General features: G+C 43.6%; 1 protein-coding gene across 6 annotated transcripts in view; it reads right to left on the bottom strand.

The window, feature by feature from the left end:
* Positions 1 to 735: 735 nt before the first annotated feature.
* The window catches only part of SCUBE1 (signal peptide, CUB domain and EGF like domain containing 1), a 545,901-nt gene continuing 531,389 nt past the window's right edge, over positions 736 to 15,247 (bottom strand). For all 6 annotated transcript variants that reach the window (XM_033951623.1, XM_033951624.1, XM_033951620.1 and 3 more), the window contains one exon: positions 736 to 2,193. In XM_033951623.1, coding sequence (XP_033807514.1) covers positions 2,041 to 2,193 — 153 coding nt within the window. In that variant the 3' untranslated portion in view covers positions 736 to 2,040. The remainder of the gene's footprint in view (positions 2,194 to 15,247) is intronic.

Here is a 15,247-nt window from a genome sequence, read left to right as displayed (position 1 = left end):
TCTTATGTTCTTACCTGGGACAATGGAGTTTAGTGATTTGCCCAGGGTCACAAGGAGCAGCTTGGGTTTGAACCCACACTTTAACCATTGCATCACACTTCCTCTACATCTGACCAACTAACAATAAACCTAACATTTAGAATAACAGGTGGTATTGTTCCATTTACATACATGGAAGCCATATGACTACAGTGGCACTTCCATCTAGAGTTCAGTGTGTCTGAATTGTTTGCTTTCCTAACATTTTTTTCATTATTCACACTCAAAAGGCCAAATATATGCTGACTTTTACAAAGCTGCAGTAGAGGTTTCTACTATAGGTCAGCGAGATAAATGCTCTGACGCTCATAATATTCCTACGAGTGTTGGAGCATTTACCTCACCAGCCCAAGGTAGAAACATCTACTGTGGCTTTGTAAAAGGAGCCCATAATTTGGGCAGAGGTTTCCCCATTACCCTTCCAACATGTCTTGACATATGATTTGGGAAAAGGCAATCTCATGTCATAATGCAAAAGTGAATTTCAATTTGGGAGAAATGAAAGTTAAAATCATAGAGAAAATCATTTGGAGGATGGAAAAAGATTTGATTAAATATTGTGTATGGAAGCAGAGACTACGCAATAGCAATATATACAGTGGCAAAAGATATTAGTAAGTATCTAAAAATAAAAAAAAATCATCTACGTACCACAAATGTACTACATGTGGAAAGAAAAAAATACTAGTCTTTGAATACTTTCTTAATGTTGAATTTTATAATAGGAAAATTGCTTGAGATTGGATACTGTACAAAGTAATGTATAATGGCAGTCCTCTGAGGAAAAACAGTATAGGATAGGCAGGACATGGTATTCATATATGACTGTGCTTAGAAACTCCCATAATAAAAGAATACACCCTACTAAGTCCAAAGAGGACATATATGGTAATATGAAATTTCCAACTAGTTAGCTTTCTCCATATCTTACCATGTTATATGCTTTCTTTCTACAGCTTTGCTATAGTGATTATAATTACAGATATTCCCATTCAAAAGGAATACTGAGAACATATACAGATGTGGCTTGGATTGTACTATCATAAAAGGTTATAATAAAACTTTTTTTCCTTTAAATGTTTTGTTGCTGTTGAAAATTTCTTATTGCCTAGTACAATGTGGGCACAATCGTTAGAAGATATCTTTTGACAGGCAAGTAGATACCTATTTCTGATCATATAAATCCACAATCTAGAATTTTCTTCCCTACAGGTTTCAAATAAAAAGTTTAAGTGCAATTAAATTCCAAATAATAAACTTTCTACACACTGGTTTCCTAAAATACTCATTTACAGGTAGTATCTTTTATCAGATTTAACAGATTTCTTCTTGATAAGAAAAAAATTTGTTGTACGTAACAGTTTTCAGAAAACACTAAGGCCCTCTTTTACTAAAGTGCACTAACCGATTAGTTCGCGCTAATCAATTTAGTGCACGCTAAACGCTAACACGTGCATGTTAATCTATGGACGCATTAGCATTTAGCGCACGCCAATTCAATTAGCGCTTACGAATCGGTTAGCGCACCTTAGTAAAAGAGGAGGGTAAGAGCTGGATTCTATAAAAAGTGTTATTGTTAGTGGCCGCCTAAAAACTGGTAGCCAATCGCGTGTCAATCATGCAACGGCACCATTTCTAGAATCATGGCTTTGTTAAAGGTAGGCACCGGACATGTAGGCCAGGGTTTTATAGGCCTATGCTTCCGGCACATACTAGAATCATTGCTCTGGAGGCGCTTTAAGATGCTTAACGCTACATCCGGTGTTCGGCCTGGGGTTTTTTTTTCCTTTGGAAGGAGAATCTCGTTCAAAATATTGGCTTCTAAGGATTCTCCAATAAGCAAGTAAAAATGAAGACTACAAAAGTCTTAAATTAACAATCGTTTCTACTGTGGATGGAAATAAAATATTTGTCAAAAATGCAAAGTAAAATATAAAAATAACAATTCCAAATCAAAGGACCACAAAAAAAAACCCTCCAAAATTGAATAGTGCTAAGCAGTTATTTATAAGGTCGTAGAAATCTGGAAACTTTTGATCGCAGTAGCTTTATAAATGATCTCGGGAACATCTCCTTTGATTCTTGTGCTTTATACTTGAAATAGTTTTGTGGGTGTGCCAATACATCAAAGAGAGCTTTAATTAATTTCTTGTCCTGTTAGGAAAAACAGAGATAATAGTTTAACATTTATTTTTCTTAATCACTCCTTATATGGCAGCTTGACCACTAGCAGCAGCACCATTTTGAACCAAATTATTCCCCCTTTTAGAAAACCGTAGTGCGGTTTTTAGTGCCATCCGTGGCGGTAGCAGCCCCAACACTCATAGGAATTCTATGAGCTTCGGAGCTATTTCCACCATGGCTGGCGCTAAAAACCATGCTATGGTTTTTGTTTTTTTTAAATTCTTTATTCATCCGCCTTGAACCGTAAGGTAATGGCGGAATAGAAATCCCTAATGTAATGTAATTTTTCCATCTTACAAGTGCGCAACATTACATCTTTTAAAGCTTTTACACATCACTTGAATTTCTTTCTATTATCATCGTAAATACATAAATTTATTCCCTTCCCACCCACCTTTCCTTCAATTTTTTAGTCAAAAATATCATAAATAATGTATTCTTATTCATTGATTAACCTTTAAATAAAATTTCATACCATCCCCCCTCCCCCCTATCAGTGAAAAATGATGTCTAATCACATGCTATGTTTTTTAAAAGGGGGGATAATTTCTGGGGCTGAACGTACCCCTTCCATCTTTGTTTCAATCTGTTTCATACTGGCATGTACTATTTTGTTTAGCATGCATTAATTTAGCACATGCATACAAATCCTTTTCAATATATTCATAGGTGATCTGACTCAAGGGCTTCAAGGTAAGATAACATTATTCGCTGATGACACTAAACTATGTAATATAAGTATGTATGTAAGTGAATGCAATCTACAGGATACTATGGCGCAGGACCTGCTTACATTAGAAAGTTGGTCCTCAACCTGGCAGCTAGGCTTCAACGCCAAGAAATGTAAGGTCATGCACCTCGGAAGAGACAATCCATGCAGAGCTTACACCTTGAATGGAGAAACTTTAACTAGGACTACAGCAGAACGAGATTTAGGAGTAATCATCAGTGCAGACATGAAAACTGCAACTCAAGTGGAGAAGGCTTCATCAAAGGCAAGGCAGATAATGGGTTGTATCAAGAGAAGTTTCGTCAGCCGGAAGCCTGAAGTCATAATGCCGCTGTACAGAGCCATGGTGAGACCTCATCTGGAATACTGTGTGCAATTCTGGAGGCCACATTACCGTAAAGATGTGCTCAGAATTGAATCGGTTCAGCGGATGGCCACCAGGATGGTCTCGGGGCTCAGGGGTCTCTCATATGAAGAAAGACTGAACAAATTGCAGCTCTACACTCTCGAAGAACGTAGGGAGAGGGGAGACATGATTGAGACATTTAAGTACATCACGGGACGTGTCGAGGTGGAAGATGATATTTTCTTTCTCAAAGGACCCTCAGCCACAAGAGGGCATCCGCTCAAACTCAGGGGAGGGAAATTTCATGGTGACGCCAGGAAGTACTTCTTCACGGAAAGAGTGATAGATCATTGGAACAAGCTTCCAGTGCAGGTGATCGAGGCCAGCAGTGTCCCAGACTTTAAGAATAAATGGGATCCCTACGTGGGATCCCTACGAGGATACAGATAGGGAATAGGGTCACTAGGGTATAGACTTAAGGGGGTGGGTCAGTAAAGTGGGCAGACTTGATGGGCTGTAGCCCTTTTCTGCCGTCATCTTTCTTTCTATGTTTCTATGTTTACAAATAACAAAAATATTCCCTTAGGCTTCTGCAACTGGAATCATGATTATTGCAGTTGTCCAGGTGCTGCCACATCTGGGTAGGTAGAACTGACAAGACCTGGACAACTGCAACAATCGAGTAACAAAAATGACACAAATGAAAAGAAAGAAACCTAAATTAAAATGAAAGATTTTCCCTCAAAAGTTTCCCCTACATACCCATCCCAATCTTTCTAAAATTATCTGGCTTAGATTTTGATCCCTTTGAGAGTACCAACACATATTCCCATTGCCAATATTGAGACTCTTGTCCCACTTAACCCCTCTTTTACTAAAGCGTAGCGTGGATTTTAACGCCTGCAGCAGCGGTAACTGCTCTGCCACTCATAGAATTCCTTTGATCGTCGGAGCAGTTACTGACACTGCCGGTGCTAAAACCCTCGCTACACGTTAGTAAAAGAGGAGGGTTAGAGAGGTAAACATACGAAAAAATTTTAGTTCGATTTTGGAAAATGTTGCTTTTCCTCCAAGTTTTTGCATTTTTTGTTTTGTTTTTGACTGGTATTAAAATTTTGCAATGCCTGAAAACTACGCATTTCAATTCATAGGCATGTTAATAGGTGGTAGGTCATAGGTTAATAGGTCATAGGTATATTAATGTGTGGTAGCCATCAGCATGGGCACACATTAAGAACTACCATCCCTTAGCCACCTAGTAAAAATCTCACACTAGCAAAGGCAGGGGAGGGATTTGGATGGATCATGGGTGCTGTTTCTTTTTTTGATGTCAACCGCTCTGATAACTATTGTGATGGGCAGTGTCTAAAGCATAGGAATATATAAACATAAATATAAACATTACCACACACTAGTTGTCAAAATAAACAATAGTGCTGCAGCCCTTAAAAGTACCTCAAGAGGTAGAATAAAGATTAGATAGGAAGGTAGGTAGCATGGCTTTGACCCTGAAAAAAAAAAAAAAAAGCTCTTCCCAACTCCCTGAAAGCAATAATTCCCTCAGATCAGCACCCCCTGGAATTTCAACACTTTCTCAACAAGCTTCCCCCTAAAGAGGTCCCTTTCCTATACAGATCCTCCCCCCCCCCCGCCAATCTCTCCCCTCCCCCCAGGACTTATCCAGGGAATCTGCCTTGAACCGCAAGGTAATGGCGGAATCGAAATCTCTAATGTAATGTAATGTAATGTAATATTGCTTGTAATCTAACAGATAGGAAAGTAATTAAGACTGCATCAAATAAAGATACTACCTAATCCTTTAACTGCTTACATAACTATGGGCTAGATTCACTAAGCCCACCGATCAAGTCCCGACCACTTAGCGACCCCTTTGCGACCTGATTTTCCTCCAACACGATTCACTAACCTCTGTTCCGATCATCCTCCGACTTGTGCATGCAAATGAGAGGGAACGGCATTCAAATGTAGGCAGGCAGCAATTCACTAAAAAAAATGAGGGACACCGACTGGGCTGACCGATCAAAAATAAGTGACTGCTGAGGACCAGTCTTTCAGGTCCTTTCCAACTGCCCTGCCTTCTGCCGCCCTGCTCTCTGCCCTGCTTCTCTGCCCCGACTCTCCTGCCCTTCCCCGCAGTGCAAGCCCGTGGTTTTAACCCATGGGTTAAAGCGGGTTAAAACCACAGCCTCGAAAGTGAAGTTAAAAGAAAAAAAAAAATCACTGCTTTTGTAAGCATGCGCAGACCATCTACAGGCAAAGAAGATGGTCTGCATGCTTCAGGATCTCTCACTAGCAATCCGTGTGGTCGGAGGGGGTGTTCCTCTGATCGCTCCCATTTAAATACAGTGGTACCTTGGATTACGAGCATAATCCGTTCCAGGAGCATGCTCGTAATCCAAAATGCTCGTTTATCAAAGCAAGTTTCCCCATAGGAAATAATGGAAACTCGCTTTGATAGGTTCCCAACCTCCACACCCCCCCCCCCCCCGAGGCCAGCAGCGCTGCTCCCCCCCCCACGAGAACCGGCATTGCTCCCCATGCGAACCAGCACCCTTCCCCCGGCGATCCGGCACCCTCCCGCCGTGACCTGAGGTCCCCCCAACCCACCCAAACCCTCTTCTTACTTTGATGTAGCCTCCGCACCGGCACCAGCATGTCCTGTGCGTTGGTGCCGGTGCCCGAAGATCTGCCTCCTGTGCTGGGCCTTGAGCATGTGCGCATGCTCAAGGCCTGAGAGTTCACTTTTGACGTGAGAGTTCACGTTCAACGTGAACTCTCAGGCCTTGAGCATGCACACATGCTCAAAGAACAGCACAGGAGGCAGATCTTCGGGCACCAGCACAGGACATGCTGGTGCCGGTGCGGAAGCTACATCAAAGTAAGAAGAGGGTTCGGGTGGGTTGGGGGGGACCTCAGGTCATGGCAGGGGGGTGCCCGATGGCAGCCGGGGGGGGGGGGTGCCAAATCGCGGGGGGAAGGGTGCCGGTTCACGGGGGGGGGGTGCTCGCAAATTGAGGTGCGCTCGGTTTACGAGGCACCAAGTTTGTAAATGTTTTGCTCGTCTTGCAAAACACTCGCAAACCGGTGCACTCGTAAACCGAGGTACCACTGTATTGAACCATTGTGGATCAGTCGGCCTGCCCCGGATCGGCCATGGATCGGGCACAATTGGCAGTTTAGTGAATCTAGTCCTTTATAAGTAAATGTTCTCCTGCCTTACTATTCTTCAGACTCATTATGGCTTTCTACTTCCTCAAGAGTAAATACATGTTCATGATATAAACTACCAGATGGGTCTAGCCTAGGGATAGTTTGAGAGTAGCAACTACCTATGCGGTTTTAAAACCCTACTCATGCTGGCACCTATTTTTTTACACCTGCTCCTCCTAATGTCAAACCTGGATATGCTTCTGCTGCCTATCTATGCCATCTACTCAGTGGCATAGTAATGGGGGGAGGCATGAGGGGGGCGGTCTACCCTGGGCACCATGTTGGTGGGTGCACCAGCACCCCTCTTCTTCTCTGCCCCGCCTCTTCCCACTCCTCCCCTCACCACGCGTGCACCCCCTTTCCTTCCCCCGTACCTCTAGTTGAAGTTATTGCTTGTGGATGTCAACAACGTGCTCCTCGCCACCCTGTCGGCTCTCCCACTGACATCACTTCCGGTTGCCTCACATAGGAAGTGACGTCAGAGGAAGAGCCAGTGGGGTTGCGAGGAGTATTTGGTTGACTACCGCGAACAACAACTTTAACTAGAGCAGTGATCTCAAACTCAAACCCTTTGCAGGGCCACATTTTGGATTTGTAGGTACTTGGAGGGCCTCAGAAAAAGGAGTTAATGTCTTATTAAAGAAATGACAATTTTGCATAAGGTAAAACTCTTTATAGTGTATAAATCTTTCTTTTTGGCTAAGTCTTAATAATAATATTGTAATTTATAGTTAAAGCGACATATGATCAAGAAACTTTTATTTTACTTTGTGATTATGGTATGTTTACCAAGGGCCTCAAAATAGTACCTGGCGGGCCGCATGTGGCCCCAGGCCGTGAGTTTGAACTAGAGGTATAGGGGAAAGGAAAGGGGCGCACGCAGCAAGGGAGTCTGGGGAAGGAACAGGGAGGGGGTGGAGATTAGGGCGGGAGAGTTGTGCCACCGCCCCTGCTCCAGATGCCTCTCAGCCTTGCTACGCCACTGCATTTACTATCCTTTCCTCTCCCTTAGAGATCCAATGTCTTTGTCCCAAACTTTCTTGAATTCAAATACAGTTTACGTTCCCACCACCTCCAGTGGGAGGCCGTTCCTTACATTCACTACCATGTCCGTTATTTCAGAGTCACTCCCCTTTCACCTTCATCCTAAGCCCCCTCATTCCAGAGTTTCCTTTCATGTGCATTTATGTCAAGTAGGTATTTAAAAATCTCTACCATATCTCTCCTTTCCCACCTTTCCTCCAAGGTGTCCATATTGAGATCTTGAAATTTGTCTCAATATGCTTTATTACAATGACTACTGTCCATTTTAGTAGCTCTCCTCTGGAAACTGACTTCTAAGGGTTCAAATTATATCACAATGATACAATGGATAAATTGGAGGGGGTTATGCTTTATGTTAAAGAGGGAATTGAGTCAAACAAAATAAATATTCTACATGAAACAGATAGCAGCGTGAAATCCTTATGGATAGAAATTCCATGTGTGAAGGGAAGGAGTTTACTGATAGGGCTATACCAGGGGTAGGCAATTCCAGTCCTCGAGAGCCGGAGCCAGGTCAGATTTTCAGGATCTCCACCATGAATATGTATGAGATGGATTTGTATGCACTGCCTCCTTGAGATGCAAATATATCTCATGCATATTTATTGTGGAGATCCTGAAAACCTGACCTGGCTCTGGCTCTCGAGGACTGGAATTGCCTACCTCTGGGCTATACTATTGTCTGATAAGAAAGAACAAACAGGTAGATGAAGAAATGTTTACAGTATATAAGAACATAACAGTTGCCGCTGCAGGTTCAGACCAGTGGTCCATCATGCCCAGCATAGTAACATAGTAACATAGTAGATGACGGCAGATAAAGACCCGAATGGTCCATCCAGTCTGCCCAACCTGATTCAATTTAAAATTTATTTATTTATTCATTTTTTTCTTCTTAGCTATTTCTGGGCGAGAATCCAAAGCTTTACCCGGTACTGTGCTTGGGTTCCAACTGCCGAAATCTCTGTTAAGACTTACTCCAGCCCATCTACACCCTCCCAGCCATTGAAGCCCTCCCCTGCCCATCCTCCTCCAAACGGCCATACACAGACACAGACCGTACAAGTCTGCCCAGTAACTGGCCTAGTTCAATCTTTAATATTATTTTCTGATTCTAAATCTTCTGTGTTCATCCCACGCTTCTTTGAACTCAGTCACAGTTTTACTCTCCACCACCTCTCTCGGGAGCGCATTCCAGGCATCCACCACCCTCTCCGTAAAGTAGAATTTCCTAACATTGCCCCTGAATCTACCACCCCTCAACCTCAAATTATGTCCTCTGGTTTTACCATTTTCCTTTCTCTGGAAAAGATTTTGTTCTACGTTAATACCCTTTAAGTATTTGAACGTCTGAATCATATCTCCCCTGTCTCTCCTTTCCTCTAGGGTATACATATTCAGGGCTTCCAGTCTCTCCTCATATGCCTTCTGGTGCAAGCCTCCTATCATTTTCGTCGCCCTCCTCTGGACCGCCTCAAGTCTTCTTACGTCTTTCGCCAGATACGGTCTCCAAAACTGAACACAATACTCCAAGTGGGGCCTCACCAATGACCTGTACAGGGGCATCAACACCTTCTTTCTTCTACTGACTACGCCTCTCTTTATACAGCCCAGAATCCTTCTGGCAGCAGCCACTGCCTTGTCACACTGTTTTTTCGCCTTTAGATCTTCGGACACTATCACCCCAAGGTCCCTCTCCCCGTCCGTGCATATCAGCTTCTCTCCTCCCAGCATATACGGTTCCTTCCTATTATTAATCCCCAAATGCATTACTCTGCATTTCTTTGCATTGAATTTTAGTTGCCAGGCATTAGACCATTCCTCTAACTTTTGCAGATCCTTTTTCATATTTTCCACTCCCTCTTCGGTGTCTACTCTGTTACAAATCTTGGTATCATCTGCAAAAAGGCACACTTTTCCTTCTAACCCTTCAGCAATGTCACTTACATACATATTGAACAGGATTGGCCCCAGCACCGAACCCTGAGGGACTCCACTAGTCACCTTTCCTTCCTTCGAGCGACTTCCATTAACCACCACCCTCTGGCGTCTGTCCGACAGCCAGTTTCTGACCCAGTTCACCACTTTGGGTCCTAACTTCAGCCCTTCAAGTTTGTTCAACAGCCTCCTATGAGGAACTGTATCAAAGGCTTTGCTGAAATCCAAATAAATTACATCTAGCATATGTCCTCGATCCAGCTCTCTGGTCACCCAATCAAAAAATTCAATCAGGTTCGTTTGGCACGATTTACCTTTTGTAAAGCCATGTTGCCTCGGATCCTGTAACCCATTAGATTCAAGGAAATACACTATCCTTTCTTTCAGCAACACTTCCATTATTTTTCCAACAACTGAAGTGAGGCTCACCGGCCTGTAGTTTCCTGCTTCATCCCTGTGACCACTTTTATGAATAGGGACCACATCCGCTCTCCTCCAATCCCCAGGAATCACTCCCGTCTCCAGAGATTTGTTGAACAAGTCTTTAATAGGACTCGCCAGAACCTCTCTGAGTTCCCTTAGTATCCTGGGATGGATCCCGTCTGGTCCCATCGCTTTGTCCACCTTCAGTTTTTCAAGTTGCTCATAAACACCCTCCTCCGTGAACGGCGCAGAATCTACTCCATTTTCTCGTGTAACTTTGCCGGACAATCTCGGTCCTTCTCCAGGATTTTCTTCTGTGAACACAGAACAGAAGTATTTGTTTAGCACATTTGCTTTCTCCTCATCACTCTCCACATATTTGTTCCCAGCATCTTTTAGCCTAGCAATTCCATTTTTTATCTTCCTCCTTTCACTAATATATCTGAAAAAATTTTTATCTCCCTTTTTTACATTTTTAGCCATTTGTTCTTCCGCCTGTGCCTTCGCCTCTCTTGGCTTCTTTCAGTTTCACCCTGTAGTCTTTTCTGCTCTCCTCTTCTTGGGTTTTTTTATATTTCATGAACGCCAACTCTTTCGCCTTTATTTTCTCAGCCACTAGGTTGGAGAACCATATCGGCTTCCTTTTTCATTTGTTTTTATTGATTTTCTTCACATAAAGGTCCGTAGCCATTTTTATCACTCCTTTCAGCTTAGACCACTGTCTTTCCACTTCTCTTATTTCCTCCCATCCTAACAGCTCTTTCTTCAGGTACTTTCCCATTGCATTAAAGTCCGTACATTTGAAATCTAGGACTTTAAGTATCGTGCGGCCGCTCTCCACTTTAGCCGTTATATCAAACCAAACCGTTTGATGATCGCTACTACCCAGGTGAGCACCCACTCGAACATTAGAGATACTCTCTCCATTTGTGAGGACCAGATCCAATATCGCTTTTTCCCTTGTGGGTTCCGTCACCATTTGTCTGAGCAGAGCCTCTTGAAAGGCATCCACAATCTCCCTACTTCTTTCCGATTCCGCAGACGGAACATTCCAGTCCGCATCCGGCAGGTTGAAATCTCCCAACAGCAGAACCTCCTCTTTCCTTCCAAACTTTTGGATATCCACAATCAGATCCTTATCAATTTGCTGCGATTGAGTCGGAGGTCTGTAGACTATACCCACGTAGATAGAAGTTCCATCTTCTCTTTTCAGAGCAATCCATATCGCTTCTTCCTCTCCCCAGGTCCCTTGCATTTCGGTCGCTTGGATATTGATCTTTACATAGAGAGCTACTCCTCCACCTTTATGACCATCTCTGTCCTTCCTAAAAAGATTATATCCCGGTATGTTTGCATCCCATCCATGTGATTCACTGAACCATGTCTCTGTGATAGCAACAATATCTAGATCTGCCTCTAATATCAGGGCTTGCAGATCATGAACTTTGTTGCTTAGACTGCGAGCATTTGTGGTCATCGCTTTCCAGCTATTTTTCAGCAATAATCTCCTTTTTCGTATGGATTTTTGTGTCGTTTCACTTTCCGTTGCAATACTAAGAAATGAGTTGCTGATATTGCTTATGTTGCAGCCTTTACTACTATGACAAGATTGATGGAACACTTATAGTGTATATAACGTAATTAACATCTTTTCTTTTGCCGGGGGTGGTCTCTATAATTGTCCTTCGTACATACACCACCCCCACCTTCTAGTTTAAATGCCTGGAAAAATATTGTCTACATTTCTCTGCAAGGTTTCTTTTTCCTGCTGTAGTAATATGTAGCCCATCAGTGCAATATAGCTTCTTGTCCTTCCATGTATTTCCCCATCCTCCTATGTACCTGAAGCCTTCTTGATGACACCAGGCTCTGAGCCATCTATTAAAGTCCTCTGCGTTTTTCATTCTTTGCTCTCCTTTTCCATATGCAGGCAGTATTTCAGAAAAAGCTAAAGTCTTTACAAAAGGTTTCACGCCCTCACCAAGCTCCCGAAAAGCTTTCTGTGCTGCAAGTGTGGAGTTGTTGGCCAGGTCATTTGTTCCCAGATGGATAACAACATCAGTGTTAAAATCCTTAGTTTCTTCCTTAATTATAGTCAGTATTTGCCTGGAACTCCTGGTAGCTGAGGATCCTGGAAGACATTTCACTATTTTGGACTCCTCGCCCTGTGTTCCAAGGTTAATGCCTCTGATGATGGAATCCCCCAACAGTAATAGTTTTCTGTTTTTGGCTTTTTTATTTGTACTTAGGGTGCTCTTGTTCTCTTGAGTTTCCTTCATTGGTTCCAGTCCCACCTCCCTTTTTTTGTGCTTTTTTATATTTTTTTTTAGTAAGAAACAGGGAGGAGAAGAGAAATTAAGCAGATATAATGCTGAAAACCAGTAAAAAGAGCAGAATATGAAATGGTGAGTAACTTAGCTTTTAGAAGTTCACAGGGCAGCCTTGTTTCAGCAATGTCCCAAAGATAATGCAGTCCGCTCACATGGCGGCCCTTTTGATCAAAGACCACTACCCTGAGGCTAGCCCTACCAGTGTACATCCTTGTTCAGTAGGAACTTGTCTAACTTAGTCTTGAATTCCTGGAGGGTGTTTTTCCCTATGACAGCCTCCGGGAGAGCGTTCCAGTTTTCCACCACTCTCTGAGTGAAGAAGAACTTCCTTACGTTTGTACGGAATCTATCCCCTTTCAACTTTAGAGAGTGCCCTCTCGTTCTCCCTAGCTTAATAAGGTTTAATTAATTAATCGGCTCAATAATAAGATGCAGACAGAATGACACACCTATTGCATTAGAATACCTATTGTCAGGACTCGTATGTTTTTTGCATCAGACATTCATGTTTGCATCTCACTACTATGCAAATCCTCTAATGCAGGGGTGTCCAATGTCGGTCCTCGAGGGCCGCAATCCAGTCGGGTTTTCAGGATTTCCCCAATGAATATACATTGAAAGCAGTGCATGCAAATAGATCTCATGCATATTCATTGGGGAAATCCTGAAAACCCGACTGGACTGCGGCCCTCGAGGACCGACATTGGACACTCCTGCTCTAATGTAACTTGTGGTGATATACTGCAAGTTGTGTTGGTGCCCACAATCCACAGCAAAATAACCCCAGCTCTTTGCTGTGGTTATTTTAACATCCTGGAGCATCGGGCTACAGAAATCTGCAGCCCTATGTTCCCAGGCTGCAATGCTGTTCCCCCTGGACCCAACCCCCATGTACACAGAGTTACCAGATTTGTGTGAAAAAAAGAACATGTGGTCCCATCCTGTTCTGTCTACAGCAACACCCCATTTTGCCTCTAGTCCATCCCCATTCCAGGAAAGCCAGGGTGATGCTGGATGAGAGTGAAAACAAGGGGGAAGCATGCTGGCCTTTGGAAGACCCCAAAAAACTGCAGGACTAAGGGCAACTGCCCTGTTTGCTCTAAAGGCCCTTCTTGAAGAACACGGGAGGAGGGGTTTCAAATAGAGGGGGGCAATGCTGGACCGAGAGTGGGGGGGGGAAGTGGAACAAATAATGGGCCTGGAAACAGAGGAAAGGGAGAGAAATGGTAGATAATGAGATGGAGGAAGGGAAAAGAAAGGGAGAGAAGTTGGACCCAAGAGGTGGTGTGGAGGGAGGGGCTATAAAGATACTGGTTAGGAGGGTAGCTGGGAAGAGAAAGGGAGAGATGGTGGACAATGGGGTGGTAGAGAAGGAGGGATGGTAAGGGTAATTGAGAAAAGGAGAGATGGTGGATCTGGGGATGGTGGTATCCATTGTTACAGCCACTCTTTCACTCTTTGGGCTGCCAGCAGCATGACTGAAGTAAACAAGTTGCCTTCCATGGCCTGGAAGCTTTCCCTCTTCTACTGCTTCCTGTCCCTGCTTAGATGTGAAGCAGTAGCAGAGGGAAAACTTTTGGGTCACCAGAGACTGTGTGTTTACTTCACTCACGCTGCCAGTGGCCTAAAAAATGCAAAAATAGCTGCCTTATTAGATCCTGTGGAGAGGAAGAACGCAGTTGGGTCACTGGGGGACTGAAAGGGGAGTAGTCAATAGAGAAATGCTGGACCACGGGGGTATTGAGGAAAAATAAAACAGATGCTAGACCATGGTAGAGAGGAGCAGGAGGGAAGGAAAGAAGAGCACAAGATACCACAAGAAAAGGAGAAAGGGAAGGAGAGAAATGGACTACTGGAGGGAGAGGGAAGGAGAGAGAAATGCCAGACCAGGAAGAGAGAGAGTTAGGTGAGAGGGGCTGGGGCAGAGCTCGGGCATCCCCAATCATTTTGAAAAGTTGGCTCCTATGTTCTCAGATATGTGCTGTTTTAGTTTAACCAACAATATAGAAATACATTATTTAAATATACATACCAAAGCTAGTTAAAACACAAAAAGCGACACAACATAACAAAATTAAACCTAATAAAATAAAGATTTTGGCTTTCTGATATGTAATTATATCTTGTGCATTAGTGCTGTTGGTAACAGTATGATAACTCATGTTTGTTTGATTTCAGTTTACAAATACAGTGGAACCTTGGTTTACGAGCATAATTCGTTCCAGAAGTATACTCATAAACCAAATTGCTCGTATATCAAAGCGAGTTTCCCCATAGGAAGTAAAGGAAACTCGCTTTGATTTGTTCCACCTCCTCCTCCCCCTTCCCCCTGAGGCTACCGGCGCTGCTCCATTCTCCCCCCCCCCCGATCCGGCATCCCCCCTGTGAACCGGCATCCTCACCCCCGCTTGCGTCACACTCCTCCCCTGCGATCCTACATCCCCCCGAGCACCGAAACGACATCCCTTACTCCGATTGGGCACCGGCACCAGCACCAACGCAAAGGACATGTCGGTGCCGGTGCCCGAAGATCCTCCCTCTTCTGGGTTGGGCTGGGCAGTGTATCGGAGGATCCTCCCTCTTGCCTGTGCTGGGCTGGACTGGGCCTTGAGCATTTGCGCATGCTCAAGGCCTTCTGGTCTCGCTCTCTCCGAGATTCTGAATCTATATATATAGTTAGATATTTTGAAACTGTTGGGGTCTTTTTTGTTACAATGCATCGTATTTGTTTCCATTTAATGCAGGGATGTCAAACTCAAGTTGCGGGCCAATTTTTTTCATTAAGATATTTAGGGGTCCTTTTATTAAGGTACGCTAACTGATTTAGCACGCGCTAAGGATTAGCACATGCCAAATGTACACCTTAATAAAAGGTCCCCTTAGTCTAAGTAGAAGTATAGGGTTACAACCTCTCCAACCCCACACCAGCTCTGTAATGTAAACAAATAAATAAAAAAGATTTTTCCTCTCTCTTTTAGGTCC

This window comes from Geotrypetes seraphini, chromosome 7 (assembly GCF_902459505.1).
Source record: "Geotrypetes seraphini chromosome 7, aGeoSer1.1, whole genome shotgun sequence".
Lineage (NCBI taxonomy): Eukaryota > Metazoa > Chordata > Amphibia > Gymnophiona > Dermophiidae > Geotrypetes > Geotrypetes seraphini.
The sequence above is the reverse complement of the archived record's forward strand: the minus strand, read 5'-3'. Positions and strand labels throughout refer to the sequence as shown.